The 15,086-nt window shown below is 40.6% G+C and overlaps 2 protein-coding genes across 2 annotated transcripts; one reads left to right on the forward strand and one right to left on the reverse strand.

The window, feature by feature from the left end:
* Positions 1-358: 358 nt before the first annotated feature.
* foxred2 (FAD-dependent oxidoreductase domain containing 2) lies at positions 359-8,872 on the reverse strand. The gene is made up of 10 exons (XM_017705923.2): positions 8,721-8,872; positions 6,645-6,867; positions 5,623-5,928; positions 4,827-5,078; positions 3,769-4,101; positions 3,502-3,668; positions 2,902-3,067; positions 2,564-2,790; positions 2,068-2,238; positions 359-1,518 (listed from the first exon to the last, which is right to left on the reverse strand). The coding sequence occupies exons 2-10, from the start codon at positions 6,860-6,862 to the stop codon at positions 1,286-1,288; spliced, it is 2,073 nt and encodes a 690-aa protein (XP_017561412.2). The 5' UTR covers positions 6,863-6,867; positions 8,721-8,872; the 3' UTR covers positions 359-1,285.
* Positions 8,873-10,120: 1,248 nt separating this feature from the next.
* On the forward strand, positions 10,121-15,066 carry hmox1a (heme oxygenase 1a). Its single transcript, XM_017705924.2, has 6 exons — positions 10,121-10,439; positions 12,221-12,332; positions 12,629-12,844; positions 13,263-13,535; positions 14,492-14,540; positions 14,654-15,066. The coding sequence occupies exons 1-6, from the start codon at positions 10,399-10,401 to the stop codon at positions 14,776-14,778; spliced, it is 816 nt and encodes a 271-aa protein (XP_017561413.1). The 5' UTR covers positions 10,121-10,398; the 3' UTR covers positions 14,779-15,066.
* The last annotated feature ends 20 nt before the right edge of the window (positions 15,067-15,086 follow it).

The following is a 15,086-nucleotide window of genomic DNA, read 5'->3' on the forward strand; positions in this document are numbered from 1 at the left end:
TGTATGTGGTGTTTCACTTCACAGTTGGGTTAAATGCGGAGGTGGAATTTCCGGATTTGTGGGATTAATAAAGTATCACTTAAATGGCGCTGCAGTTCATAATGTAACTGCTGCACCATTTAAGGTGGAACAGAAAATTCGAACAAGAAACTGAGGAACATCCTGAGAATGTTACCAGCATTAAAATAACATTTGGCATACTTTGACAGCCCAAATCAGCTCATCAGGGGTGAGCAGTAATGTAAAACTTGAGTCTGTGCTGAATTAGCCTGAATTAGAGTTTCTCAAATCAAGCTGTGCACAGAACGAAAAGGTCTATCGAGTATCAAATGAATAACAGTTCATTCCAAGGGAAACCTTTTTGTGCAGACTTCTTTTAATTTGTCCTCAGTCTGTACATGGAAATACACTACCACACTGGCACGGCGTGCTGGTGACAGTCCACCCTCTTATATTTGCCCCCAAAACACATATGCTTTCAAAAGTTTCTCTCACCTTTACATCATATCAAAAGAGGGGTTTCCTCGTCTTTATTCCAGAAAATCTTGACTCTCTGGTCTCTTGTATTCTTTCTGTAGGAGACATTCAGGCATGTTTACAACAGATGTAGCAACGGCTATATTTTTCATTTTGGCCAGAGTGCCTTTAAAACAACATTAATCTTTACTAACTGGTAACACAATTACATTACAAATATATGTACGACTGGCGTCTAGCCAAACATACTGCAACAATCATTTAAAAATATGCTGGTGTTGCATAACAATGTTTATTAATATTCCTGTAAACGTTTCAGAATCCAGCTCTGTTGTGATCCAAACAATGTCTGGATCCAGTATACAGTCTTTTCACTATAAGAACAGTAAATCTGACGTTGTACATTTACATCAGAAGAATACAAAATAAAACACACTTTACTTTAAATATGATACCCATCCCAAAATTGGGAGGACTAACTCTATTGTATCATTTAGAAGCTGCGGTTTGTACAGCATCTCTGTATTCTCACCTCACGCAATACTGGCACGTATTCGCACATCTAAAACATATGTAAACCTGTGAAAGTACCCAGCAAGTATAAAAAAAATAAATAAAAATGTATCCAATAGCAGAACGTAACACAAAATCTACACAATAATAACATGAGCAGCTTTGCTTATACACGCTGACAAATAATAGTGTAATAATGATCTCAGCATTTAGTGAGTATCAGAACAGAGGTATAGATGGATGAAAAGGAGTTTCATAACCACACAGGACTTGGTCTTTGGTTTTGTAGGTCCCTTTAGAGGTCAAAGTCGATTGTTGAAGTTACTGCAGCACCAGCATGCGGCAGGTATTCAGAAAACAGCCCATCATCAGCAGGAATAACTGAGCCCTGATGTGCTGGCATGAGTCCAGCTTCCCGGGCATGCTGCCACAGGTGACTATTACCCACAAAGCCCTCTTTGTTCAGGTAGCCTTGACGACAGAAGAGGGGTGGCTTGTGATTAGTGAGAGAAAGACGAAAACAAGATTCTAGAAGGAGGGAAAAGACAGATACAGGACATAAACATCAAAATAAGCTTAAAGTAAATAGCTATACTTAGTGGAACAAGTAACAGACGTATGCAAACGTTTGGGCACAGCCAGTCAAGCGGCATTTTTTAAGGAGGAAACAAAATATGTGTTCTTAGTAGAGGATGTATTGACTTAGTTTAACAAACAAATTGTAATTTGACCAGGGATGCCCAACTTTTACATAAGATTTTATATAGATAAGGTCTTTTCATTTTAATTTCAATATCATTGCTTTATTTCTTCTGTAAAGCACTCTGTGTATGTTTTTTTAAAGCCACTGTATAAATACATTAATTTTATAAGGAAAAAGTTTTCTTCATTGTCTTCTTATTATTAGATCAGGCATAATCTCTTTTTCTCCTTTGAATTTCCTTTTACTAAATCTATCACTTGGCATTGCTATGGTAGTTTTCCCAAAGTATCTCAATTCAAAAACGATTCTCAAATGGTAGAGTGAGCATACCTAATCACACCTTCACTCATACAGTCCCTTCATAATGTACACACCTGCGTAAAATGCTCTGAGGTCAGTTTTAAGGCAGTACTCAAGGAAGCGTCTGAGTGGCTGGCTGTGAGAAATGGGTTGGTCCCATTCTGTCAGGAAGTCTTCAACCATATGATGCACAGCATTAGGGCGTGGAAGTGGCCAGCCAACCGGACGCTGCCTCATATCTTTCTCTGTGGATAAACAAAATAAAAATGGTTAAGCCATGGTGTAGTAACTCCCCATGTAGTAGTACATCTGCAGACTTGTATAATGCAAACGACATATTAAGAACAACAGACGTTACAACAGAAGTTACTTGCCATTCCTGGTGCTGTACATCATTTTACTACCAAAATTTCAAACAGGACTTCCACAAGATGAAATAGCTGTATTCTTCTACTTATGTCAGCACTTGTGATGTCTCTCTATATCACCTGTACATTCATGTGCTTTGAATATAACTGCAATCGTGCATTCATTTTTAGCATAATTTCCATTTACTTAATGCTCCCTTACCTGTAGGCAGTGTAGGGTAGTAGTAGATGACCGGGTGGAGGAAGTTGGACTTCCAGGCTTTGGTCCACTCTGATTCAGCACGGCCAGGCCCAAGTGTGTTGGTGTGGTTCAGTCCATACTGCATGACCACAACCAGGAGACCATGCTCAGATATACGCCGGCCAGACAAAGCAGAGAAGTGAGGTAGAGCCTGCACAGGAAACTCCTCCAGATATTCACAGTGAGCTCTGAGAAAGAGATCATTCTGATTTAAACAGAGCACTGAGTATAAATTTCATTTGAAGTCACTGATTTACAGTTGGATTCATTGAGAACAATGAAACAGAATCAGTTCTCACCCTTGCAGTAGTATAATGTCCCCCAAAACTCCAAACATTTGGTATGGTCCAGAGGCTTCATTAACTCTTTTCAAAATCCAAGACAGTAGTTGACTGGTGGACAGTCTGGTGGCTGGCCAAGCATTGTTATGGTAACGCTGCTCCAAGACCTTATGCACCGCACGCACTACAGAATCAGACACAAGAGCATCAACAACCACCCTGAATCTAACTTGGTGTTTTTGGGAGGTTGGGGGAGGGGTCCACAACATAATTTATGATCGGTGCACCCCTACATCTAATTTACATATAAATGTAAATGTGCTTCATGTTACAGGAAACATTTTTTATACAGATTTTAAACTTTTCTTTCAAACTAATCTTAAAATATATGATAAAAATATTGCTAAAACAAAAAAATACTTTCCTGGTACAAGAGAATAGACAACATGGTGCAGAGCAGAATGTAAGAACTACAGTAAGTAAGAAAAGCTTTTTTTCAGTTCAAACACCTTCCACTATTTAAGTCCACCGTTCCATAGCAACAGATGTTAAATGGCTTATAAGACTTAGAGACACTCAACACTGGACCAGCTGCAAGCAATAACATTCAAAGCTGACCTGTGTAGCGAAATCCATGAATGAACCCTCCGGCTGACGTGCGGTAGTCTCTGGAGTGTGCAGCCGTTCCTAGGATAAACAGGTTGGAGGTTCCTCTGCCCTCGTACCACGCCGTCACTGCTGGAAGACGGCCACGAGCACAAGTGCTGTGGGGCAGACGGGCTAAGCTGGAGGACAAAGCAAATAATACTGTCCATCAAATGTTTGCCTTCCTAATATTATTATGTTTATAGTAAGATCTAGAAGACTGTCATAAAATGTTCATACCCATCAAAGATGGTGAAGTTGAAGCGGAATCCCAGGCAGCGGATCACACGGTCATATGGTTGACGTAATGAGAAGTTGTCATCATGGTACCCAGGCAGATTTTCAGCAGTGATGTTAGCACCCTTGTTGCCATCATGGCCATCCAAAAGTTCAGAGAGAGTGAGGTAGAACTGTTCTTTCCTATCTGAAGATGTTGCAGGCCTCTTTTTTCCAGTCCTCATTTTCCCTTCCTCTCTTCTCCTGCGGACAATTGCAATGTCTTCCAGTCCTCCCTCCACTAAGCCATCTAGAGATTTCAGCTGGTATGTGTCTAATAACTCATTATTCACTGCCCTAAAAGCCAAAGATAAGGAAAGAAAGCTTTCAGCATGGTGACATGCAGCCAAATACTTGACCTGTAACGAAATTAATCATTATAGATTTTTTTGTTTTACTTTTGTTTTAGTTCATAGTTCATGTCCTCTGTCATACTTCATCGTATCGCATCATTTAAGAGAAAAAAATCCTGTTTTTTTCTGTCATCTTTCTCATAATCAAAATGTAGACACATCCGTCTGTCTTGAAAATGTCTTCAGAGTTCAAATAATATTAACCAACAATATCTTGTTTCACCTCCCCCACCTCTCATCTGGTGAAAGAGTACAGCTAGCTCGAGACCCTCCCCAATACCACAGTTTGTTCAGAAATAGGTCATGTTATAAAAAGGAAAGGCATTGAGATTTCTGATTTATGCTGACTATCGGGAATACTTATTTTTAATTCGCTCAACCTATTTTCTTTGTGTTTATACTCTGTGTATGTACAAAAGAACTGGAGCACCATTTCATTCTGCAAGAGTCAATGTTTTTTTTTCTTTAACTTGGTTCCAGAAAAAGGTGTAAAACTGTTGTCCAAGGTAAGTGAGGCTATGATACAGATGTGGCATATAAGTATTCCTTTAACTATGATCCATATAATAAAGCACACAGGTCAATCCCATCAATCCCATCCACCGGCACATAGGGATGGGATGTCTGGAGGGCTGGTTTGTTGAGAACAACTGCCTTAAAAGAACGTACCTGAGGTCTCCAACATAATGTGTTTGCCAGGCTAGTCGAACAGGACTCGGGCTGTACAGATGGATTCGGCTGGCCCTGCCTAAAATGCTCTGTGCAGTCTCGAAGGCTGAATTTCCTTTGCCCAGGATCAGCACAGCCTGATCTTTGTACTCCTCAGGATCAGTGGAAACGGACTCGTAGCCTTCCACTAAATCAGAGCCCACAAAGTCCACCTGTTCAGGAACCCACAGGCCTGTGGACACTAACAGAACTCTGGAAATAGCAGAAAAGACAGTGTTAGGAGGAGAAAGGTAGAAACAAATAAGGGAATAACTTCTCCTTATCTGTTTAACACTGATACTGTGATAAACAGACATAAGAAAAATAAATCACAACAAAGATCTCCCGCATAGAGCTACTTATTATTATTTCTAATAGGGACATAAAGATGCGTCAACATATAGTGATGGTGACTCAGTCATGCAGATTGGTCTTGATTCCATTTGTTGATACTGACCAAAATAATATTCAATAAAGCATGGATAATTTCCATGCCTGGTACACCATTTTTTATTCTCTATATTACACTGCTGTGTACGTTTATCAAGTGATATTTGTGTTTTGACTTTACTTTAAAAAAGTTCAGAATCCTACATAATAGACTGAACAGAATAGTGATTAAATTTAAGATTACTTGATGCATGTTAATTGATCTGAAACATTGTGAAGTCAGATTTATACCACCAACTCCTAATGCAGAACATGCAAGACTCATCTGTAAGAATGCTTATAAGGTGCAAAACCGCTGCTACAATACCTGCATTTATAGTCTGTCCCATGCTGGTCAGTCAATATGTAGCTTTTGTTTCCAGCCAAATCTGAAGCTCGAATCCTTCCTACATCAGTCCTATATTTAACCTTCAGCCCCAGCTCACTCTCAAACATAGAGAGGTAAAGAGGGTAGGTGTCAGCTTCAGGGTAAAGGTCCCGGCTGACTCTTTGAAACAGCAGGTCTGGCCGGTCACTCAGCAGGGAGTTCCAATCATGGCGCAGGTTGAATTCCTTGTTCTGCCTGCCTGTGTAGATTTTGTTGATGCTGATAAGTTTTCTGTGCCGAGGATACCTACAAAGAAGACAGCAAATGATACCATGTAACTTTTTAGGCACTGATGCCCTCCATTAATGGCAAAATTATATTTGCCTTAAAGAGGAGCTCAGATATAAATAGCAGAATATGAAATGAAAACAGTAAAAATGACAAAGTAATTAGCTACACAGGCTCTTTAACCTTTTCAACTCCTTGAGACAACCAGTGGTTCCAAAACATACTTTCATATTTCATAAGCTACATTCAAAAGGTGAGTGTTGTATGAGAGCTGTAACAGTTTTCTTTCCAGTCAAATAGGTGGGTAATGCAATTTTAAACCCTTATAATAAAAGCTGAACTCACATTTTTTGTCCACAAACCTTGTCTATAAACTATAAACAGACAGCATCTCTTCAGTGATAAATATATAAAAATATTATAATATAATACAAAGAGCATCTAAGATTTTTGGCTTTCAGCAGTAAACTGTAAGCATATAGAGATGTGTGTATGATCATAAAACATATTTTCTGTTAGTCTGGGGGGAGCTTTTAAAAAATATTTAAAACATGTATTTCATGCGGTTACTGAATAATTTGCCTTACGATTTAGTCCTGTAAATTCAGATGGAAAAACCAAAATATATCCTGGTCAGTAAGAGGTTAAATCTGCATAAACATTTATGTTCAAGCTTCCCTCATTAGGTCGGGTTCTGTAAGCATAATAGGACAACCTCTTCAGAGTTCACTCACTTCTGGAAAAAACTTCCAGGTCCAGCATTTCGCTCTAGAATTATGTAGTCTCTTTGACTGCGGGAGAGGAAGTAGCCCATCTGCAGGCCTGCAGGTCCAGCCCCAAGCACGCAGTAGTCATGGTGATGGGTGCTGTTGTCACCATGGTGATGGCCAGGGACACTGAGGACCAAAGAAATGAAAGACAGAAGGCAGAGGAAGGCCAGGACAAGCTCCATGGGCACTGATGAAGAAACAGCAGAACATGTATTACATTTTAAATGTGGTACGATGGACTCAAGGTACAGTATATGCAACTACGCTCTTTAAGAGTAGATAGCTGGAAGAGTTTCACAATAGAGTCTTGTGAATATTAGAACTTCTTTAGGTAGACTTGTGGAGCTTAAGTGACTTGATTCGCTAGCTTAATTTCGAAAGTGCCAAAGGCTTGAATCTAAAGAGAACTACAAAGTGGACTAACTTAACATTTCTCTTTCAGCTATGAACTTGAAGACAAGCCAACAATAACACGCACAATCATAAAGCACTATATTAGGTACACATACCTTGTTTCTACACTCCTAGCCCACTTTATCAGTGTCACTTACCATAAGAGCTCTTTGTAGTTCTACAGGTACAGACTGTACTCCACACACTTTACCCCCCTTTTACGTTGTTATTCAATTGTCTGGACCACCACAGAACAGGTATTATTTATTTGGTGGATCATTCTCAGCACCACTGCGACCCTGTTTGGACTAGCGGTCAACGATGATGGATGGATGGATTCTCAGCACTGCAGTAACCACCACCATGTCCGTGTACGTTAGTATGTGTTGTGCTAGTTCAAGTGGATGAGACACAGCAGTGCTGCTGGAGTTTTTAAACACTGCGTCCACTCACAGTTCACTCTATTAGACACACATACCTTGGTGGTCCACCTTGTAGATGTAAAGTCAGCAACTATAACTCATCTGTTGCCACACAGTTTGTGTTGGTCATCCTTTAGTCTAGGGGTTTACACCTCCGGTCCAGGATGGCCAGTGTCCAGCACAATTTGGTAGTTTCCCTACAAGAACACACCCATTAACCTGGCAATTAACAGATGAGTGTAATCAGATGTGTCCGAGCAGGTAAATCAAACTCTGCTGGACATTGGCCCTTAACGCCTGGAGTTGTGCACCCCTACTCTAGTCCTTCATCAAGGGTCACAGGAAGCTGCCAACAGGGCGCTATTGGCAGGATATTTTAGTTGGTGGACTATTTTCAGTCCAGCAGTGACACTAAAGCATTTAGCATCACTGCTGTGTCTGGTCTACTTATACCAGTGCAACACACACAGACCAACACAATATCAGGGTCACTGCAGTGCTGAGAATAATCCACCACCCAATATCGCTCTGTGGTGGTCCTGACCACTGATGAATGGGGTAAAGGTGGGAAAAATTATGCAAAGAAACAGTCTATAACTGTAGTCACTATAAAGTGCACCTATATAGTAAGTGGAGCTGATAAAATGTGCAATGAGCGTAGATACAAAATTAGTGCACCTAATGAAGCGCTCTCTGAGGGCATTCTGACTGAAATCCAAACCTGTTTACAGCAGATAGGATTTGCTATTTGGCTGTGCTCTGTGAGAAAATGTTAGAAAAACCCTCGGCCTTCTGAGTAGGATTTAGGTCTTTAGAGAGGTGTTCGAGTGATTTGGTTTCCCGGGTTCTGGTCACTCAGTTAAAGTAACGGGCTAAACTCTGAACCTCAGGAGTAGATTAACTGTCTAACGTTAAGGTGCAGAAGTCTATAGAGTCCACACAGCGGCGTCCCTGAACATTTCTCCTTCAGCTGAATTGGGTGCAGGTTTTATTTTGCACATTCAGACATCTCTGTCAAACTGAACCCAGCATATATTAAATATAAACATTAAAAACACAGCGATATGCAGAATTAAGGCCTGGATGATCGTCCCCGCGCTGCTCTTGCTCCGCTATCCGCCACCAGGGGCTCAAATCCCGGACAAACGCCGAAACACTCACCGAGATACACGGAGCGGGGAATCGCTGAGTGAATTATCAAATTCTTATAACTGAAACGACGCACCTCTCACCAAAACGGATCCTCCTGTTGCTCAAACGTCGGTGCAGGACTGCTCAATGATCTGAATTGGATAAACATTCTTCTGCCTCTCTCAGCCTTTTCCATAACATCTTCATCGGTGCGCTGCAAACCACGCACACCGCGTCACTGACAGCGTCATGACCCCTCCCCGCCAATGAGATGAGAGAGCTGTCTTGCGTATAAACCATGCATAACGTTTTTGATGAAAACATTTTCAGCAAGTTTCAGTATAAAATAGATTCATATCCAACCACCAAATATAGTGTGATAAGTAAAAACAACACACAGCTTGTTCCGATTGATCGAAAGCGATGAGCAATTGTATAACTTTCCCTTATAAAGATCTTCAAAAGCCAATTGCTGTGATTTTGTTCAAAATCAGTCTGTAAACTATTTTATGTTTTATGTTATAAAGTCCCATTCGGTTCAGTTGTGTTTTCACCGTCTTTGACTTGTGGAAACCGTGATTTTTACTGATAAAAAGATGTTCATTTTTAATTTTGCACTACCAAGCTCCGTTTGAATGTAAAGTATTTAAAAAGTAAAACATTGAACATGTGTGTATGATACCAAACCTGAAAAACCGCTGATCAAACCTGAGCACTGTGAGGGCGTGGCTAACGAGCAACTTGATTGACAGGTCTCTGTCCAACACTCCCGGCCTGCTCCGCCACCCATACAGAACTAAAATCACTATTCAGCTTTTATGCGACGGTAACTGGACGAAACAAGTCACGGGCGAACCCGTTACATCTTAACCAGCCTAGAGTTACGGCTGATTTTCACTGTTTAAAATATGTGAAAAACATTGGTTAAAAGTAACACAGAATCCGAGCTCGATACTCTAGCGCCATCGTCTGGTCACGATAAGTCAAATACTTCCAAAAACGATGACTCAAGTACAAGAAACGAGGAGACTAACACCGGGCGCCACAAGAAAAAAGCAACACGATAATATGAAATACTCACTAAAAAGAAGTGATTGGAGATATTATAAGAGAAATAGTTATTGGTCCTATATATATATATATATATATATATATATATATATATATATATATATATATATATATATATACATACACAGATTTTCTCAAGGCCTATATTTAGGAGCAATAACTAATTCTTACCATTAGTTTAGATTTCTTTAAGATTAAAATACATGTGTGTGTATATATATATATATTTTGCTGTGTCATGGTTCCGCTGTCCTCCAGCTGCCCCTGAGCTGAGTCATGTTAAGAAACACAGGCGCTGATTTAGATCATGACCCACGAAAACACGCGAGCTCATGTCTGTAAATACTCCCAGGTGACATCTGTGTCCAGCCCTGTTGTTCTTCAGTGTCTTTGTTTTTTAGTCGAATGACTCTGTCCGGCTCTCAGTCTCACTCACGGCTGAAACAAGTCCACTCACGGTAACCTCCGGCATGTGAGGCATTACTCAACATTCTCGCTTCCCGTTTGTTTGAACTTGCGAACAAGAAGGGAAAGGGAGTGCATATAAAAGAGGCAGAGAGGACCATGAGAAATCAGAGCGGCGGTCAGCTCAGAGCAGAAACAGCAGCGGCTGGACTTCACACAGCAATCATTTGGGTACAGTTCATTATCCTTCTGAGGAGCACAAATCACCAGTTCGTCAAAGACCTACAGTTTCCGAGATGGACAGCACCAAGAGCAACGCAACAAACAGTGGACGAAGGTAAGAATCCGCTCATCAAACCATATTTGCATACTTACCTTCAAATATGTAGAGGGACGCAGGAGGTAGGGGGGCTGAGGGGGGGTGGGTGCAGCACTCCTGATATCAGTACTGCAGCTGCTAAAAGTAATAATAAAACGTTCAGTACTTTGCAGTGTAGTAAAGACCCATGTGTGCTCAGAGTGCTTTAAGAGCGGAGTTTGCATTTTTATATTTTCAAAATCTGCAGAAGATCATGAACTGAGTGTTTTCAGTACAGTGAGTTGAACGAAATCCGCTTTTTTGACGTTTATTGTCACATCACATTTACACGGGTACGTGAAAATCTTAGCACCCTTACGTACTTACGTACAAAAGTACGTAAAAATATATACACGTTCGACTCTAGATATAAATTCAGGTGGAGGTTACACTTTAACCTAAGCTTGAGGTGTAACTTCCACCTGAAGACAAAAGGTCTAGGCAGAGTTACAGGCCGCTTCTGAGTCCCAAAACAGCCTAATATCGCTTTTAAACGTAAAACTATTGTAAACTATTGTAATGATGACGTTTTTATCCACCGTTGTGTCTCCCACGCTGAGTGCAAGTCTCAGATTTGACTCTAGGCGTAAGATAATTGGTTACCTCGCCACAAATCAACAATCTGATTGGTCACCATTCGGCTTATTTGCATAAACCTAGTCCAGAACGAGGGAGCAGAGAGAGAAGAGGTGAGCCGGAGCTCTGCGTCAGTTATCCATCCATCCATACGTGTGTATTGTCGTCTTTCGCCACGTATCACGTATTTTGCATGACACGTCATATAGGCTGTACACTGCATAAAAGTTCAGTCCCCCCTAACATAAAACACCTTCCCGCGCCCTGTAGTGAATGAACAGGACACTGTACAGGACTTTTCAAAGTGTTTCTGTATGTTATAATCAGTTCAAGTAGTTTTTATAGCTTACAACTGAATATTACACAAGTACTGTAAAACGGTACCCCAAGATTATTCAGAGCTGAAGTACTATCATAGAATTATTGTACAGCACTACTGAATAGTTTCCAATATAGATATTTTGTAAGAGTGCAATCAAATATACATTTATACACTCATGCATTTAGATATATATTATATACACTCACCAGCCACTTTATTAGGTACAATGTTCAATTGCTTGTTAACACAAATAGCTAATCAGCCAATCACATGGCCGCAACTCAGTGCATTTAGGCATGTAGGGGTGGTCAAGACAACTTGCTGAAGTGCAGGCCGAGCATCAGAATGGGGGAGAAAAGGTGATTTAAGGGACTTTGAACGTGGCATGGTTGTTGGTGCCAGACGGGCTGGTCTGAGTATTTCAGAAACTGCTGATCTACTGGGATTTTCACGCTGTACCATCTCTAGGGTTTACAGAGAACGGTCCGAAAAAGAGAAAATATCCAGTGAGCGGCAGTTGTGTGGACGAAAATGCCTTGTTGATGTGAGAGGTCAGGTGAGAATGGGCAGACTGGTTTGAGATGATAGAAAGGCAACAATAACTCAAATAACCAACCAAAACCTCTGAGGAACGTTTCCAACACCTTGTTGAAAGTATGCCACGAAGAATTAAGGCAGTTCTGAAGGCAAAAGGGGGTCCAACCTTTTACTGTACCTAATAAAGTGGCCAGTAAATGTATAACACACACACACACACACACACATTTTTTGGATCTTTGGATCAACAACAGTTGTGTAAAATGTTTTATAAATAAATCTGTAATTGCTTACTTTACATAAAATGATGTATGTGCATCTACAGAGATCTGTCGGAGCAGATAAAAGAGGTGACCAAAGACACCCATGTGCGCGCTGAAAACACCCAGCTAATGCTGAACTACCAGAAAGGGCAGATCACTCTGCCGCAGTACAAGGTATGAATGCTCATCAGCAGCTGCCGTCTATTCCACACAGCTGTTCAAAACACAGACGTGCCATTAAACGCTAAACAGTGGAGCACAGTATGAATAAATGCTGTTTTCATCTTTCTAATCATGCTGAAGAGAACATCTCATAAAACCGCTGGTGTCTGTTCCCACAGTGAGCACTGCCTTCAGGGAAAAAAAATGACTTGGGCTATTTCTCTTTCTCTTCCCTTCTCAAAAATGAACGCAGCTCTCTAAATCTGCATGCTCAGCTCTCAAGCATTTCTTTCTCACTGTGTTTGCAGCTTCTCCTGTGTTCTCTGTACGAGATTTACCGAGCTCTGGAAGATGAGCTGGACAAAAACTCGGGTCACCCAGGCGTGGAGCCCATCTATTTCCCCCAGGAGCTGGCCAGACTGGAGCCACTCGAGAGAGACCTGGAGTATTTCTTTGGCCCACAGTGGAGAAAAAGAGTCACAGTACCTGCAGCAACACTCAGATACACAGAGAGACTTAGAGAGGTACAGCTCACGGCACAGTATAACCTATTATAAAAGACATCATTTATAACTTAAATATAGTTTGATCTGATAGCTGAAGTCTTACTTTTACTCTCTTCTAATTAATGTGTGGATGCTTAAGCAGTGGGAATGTGACTGAAGCTGCTACAGAACACAGTTCTTGTGGAAAAAGACTAGCACAGATGAACACTTAGGCCAAGCAGTAACTTGCTGATGAGAAATCAACATCTAAAAGAACCACGTTTTTCTAGTGCTCATTGTAAACGTGCATCATCGCCATGTTTGCGGGGGGGGGGTTGTGGTACTTTGATGGAATCCACCCTCTGATTACTCTGAATGAGGATCTGAAAGTCCCATGTTCAGTCGTCTTATATACAATGATGGTTCAGTAACTCGCGCTTCTGTTTTTTCTGTTCAGATTGGCAGAAGCAATCCCAACCTCCTGGTGGCTCACGCCTATACCCGCTATCTTGGTGACCTGTCAGGAGGTCAGGTTCTAGGAAAAATTACCCAGAAAACCATGGGGCTCAGCAACACCGAGGGTGTGGCCTTCTTCTCATTCCCTGCAGTGACAAGTCCCCATCGCTTTAAGCAGCTGTACAGGAGCAGGATGAACAGCATTGAGCTGACTGAAGAGGAGCGCAGGAGGGTTCTGGATGAAGCAGTCAGGGCTTTCGAACTCAACATTGAAGTAAGTATCGACCATGGGATCCGTTTAATTCATATATTACAACAGGCTACATTTTAGTAGATACTACACTATACACCACATAATTAACTTCAGAACCCATACTAATCAAAACACTTCAGTATATAATTAAACAAATTGACACTTCACTTGAAGATCTACCACTTTATAATACTGTAGTATGTTATCAGCAGTGTCCAGTCTTATCTACAAGGGCTGCAGGTTTTCATTCCCCTCCAGCATGAGCACACCTGATTCTACTCATTTAACCAGCTGGTCTGTCTTCAAACAAAACAACTGATCGTATGTGCTCCAGCTTTATTGGAATCGAAGCTCGCCGGCCCTTGGCAGATAAACTTGGACACCCAAATATTATGCTTAAATACTGTAACCACTAGTTTTTTTCCCCAAGACATCAGTGTACTACACTTTAATATAGTAAAAACTAGTCTATGCTTTAATAAACAATGGCCACTACTTCATACTACTTTACTAGACACTGATCTAGTAAGCACCAATATGCATTTTAGTAATCACTAAACAAATAACTACCATACACGACACTATATTGAATACTAAAGATTATACTACACTATAGTAAATGCTTTACTAAACAAGACACCATACTATACTTCAGTAAAATGCCACTTCAGCATACTAGGCTTTTTTTTGATAAAGGACTAATATGCATTTTAATTAACGCTTAACAATAAACTCCAACATATACTGCACTTTACCACAGCAAAACCGTGGTACACCACTTTTGCATCTGGTGTGGCGTATTATAAAACAGCTGTACAGTTAAAACTCCTTTTTCGCCTATTTGGTCCTTCTCATCTCCATCAATGCATAATCACAAGGTATTGGCAGAACAGCCAAGATTATGCATTGAGGGCACTATTTTAAAAGCTGCAGTTTATGATGAGAAAACCTTCCACATTTTTCTTTTCTTAAAACAGGTGTTTGATGACCTTCAGAAAATGCTGAGCATCACAGAAGGGGCATCTGGTAAGCATTAAAGATATTGTCCCACAGAAACAACCAGAATGCAATTATACATTTTAGGTAGGCTTGTGCTTTTGCACAACATAATACTGACTATTTTGCTTTTGTTTGCTTAGGTGACGGTGGAAAAGGAAAGGCACCCACAACACCATTAACCATAACTAGATCTGCAGTGGCCCAGTTCACATTAGGAGTGTGTGCCGCATTGGTGACGGTTGGCATGGGAGTGTATGCTCATTAAAAAAACTGAACACAGATCTGAAACCGTTTAGGACAAACTGATTTTACACTGAGAAAACATGATTCTAGTAAGATACAACTGAAGTACTGTGATCATGAAAATGCAAGACAAGTTTCTTTACGCAAGTGATGCCATTCTTTCTAAGCTGTGAACCATCCTCAATTATCTACTGACTTACCCTAAGATTGTGGCAACTCTGATCATTTAAATCATTACTAATATACCTCTACTACACTATACGCTGCAGTTCATGTTTGTGAAGCTCAATAAATTATGTACATAAATATTTACAGTCTCATAAGTCTTTT

The sequence above is a fragment of the Pygocentrus nattereri genome, chromosome 14 (genome assembly GCF_015220715.1).
Source record: "Pygocentrus nattereri isolate fPygNat1 chromosome 14, fPygNat1.pri, whole genome shotgun sequence".
In the NCBI taxonomy this organism is placed as follows: domain Eukaryota; kingdom Metazoa; phylum Chordata; class Actinopteri; order Characiformes; family Serrasalmidae; genus Pygocentrus; species Pygocentrus nattereri.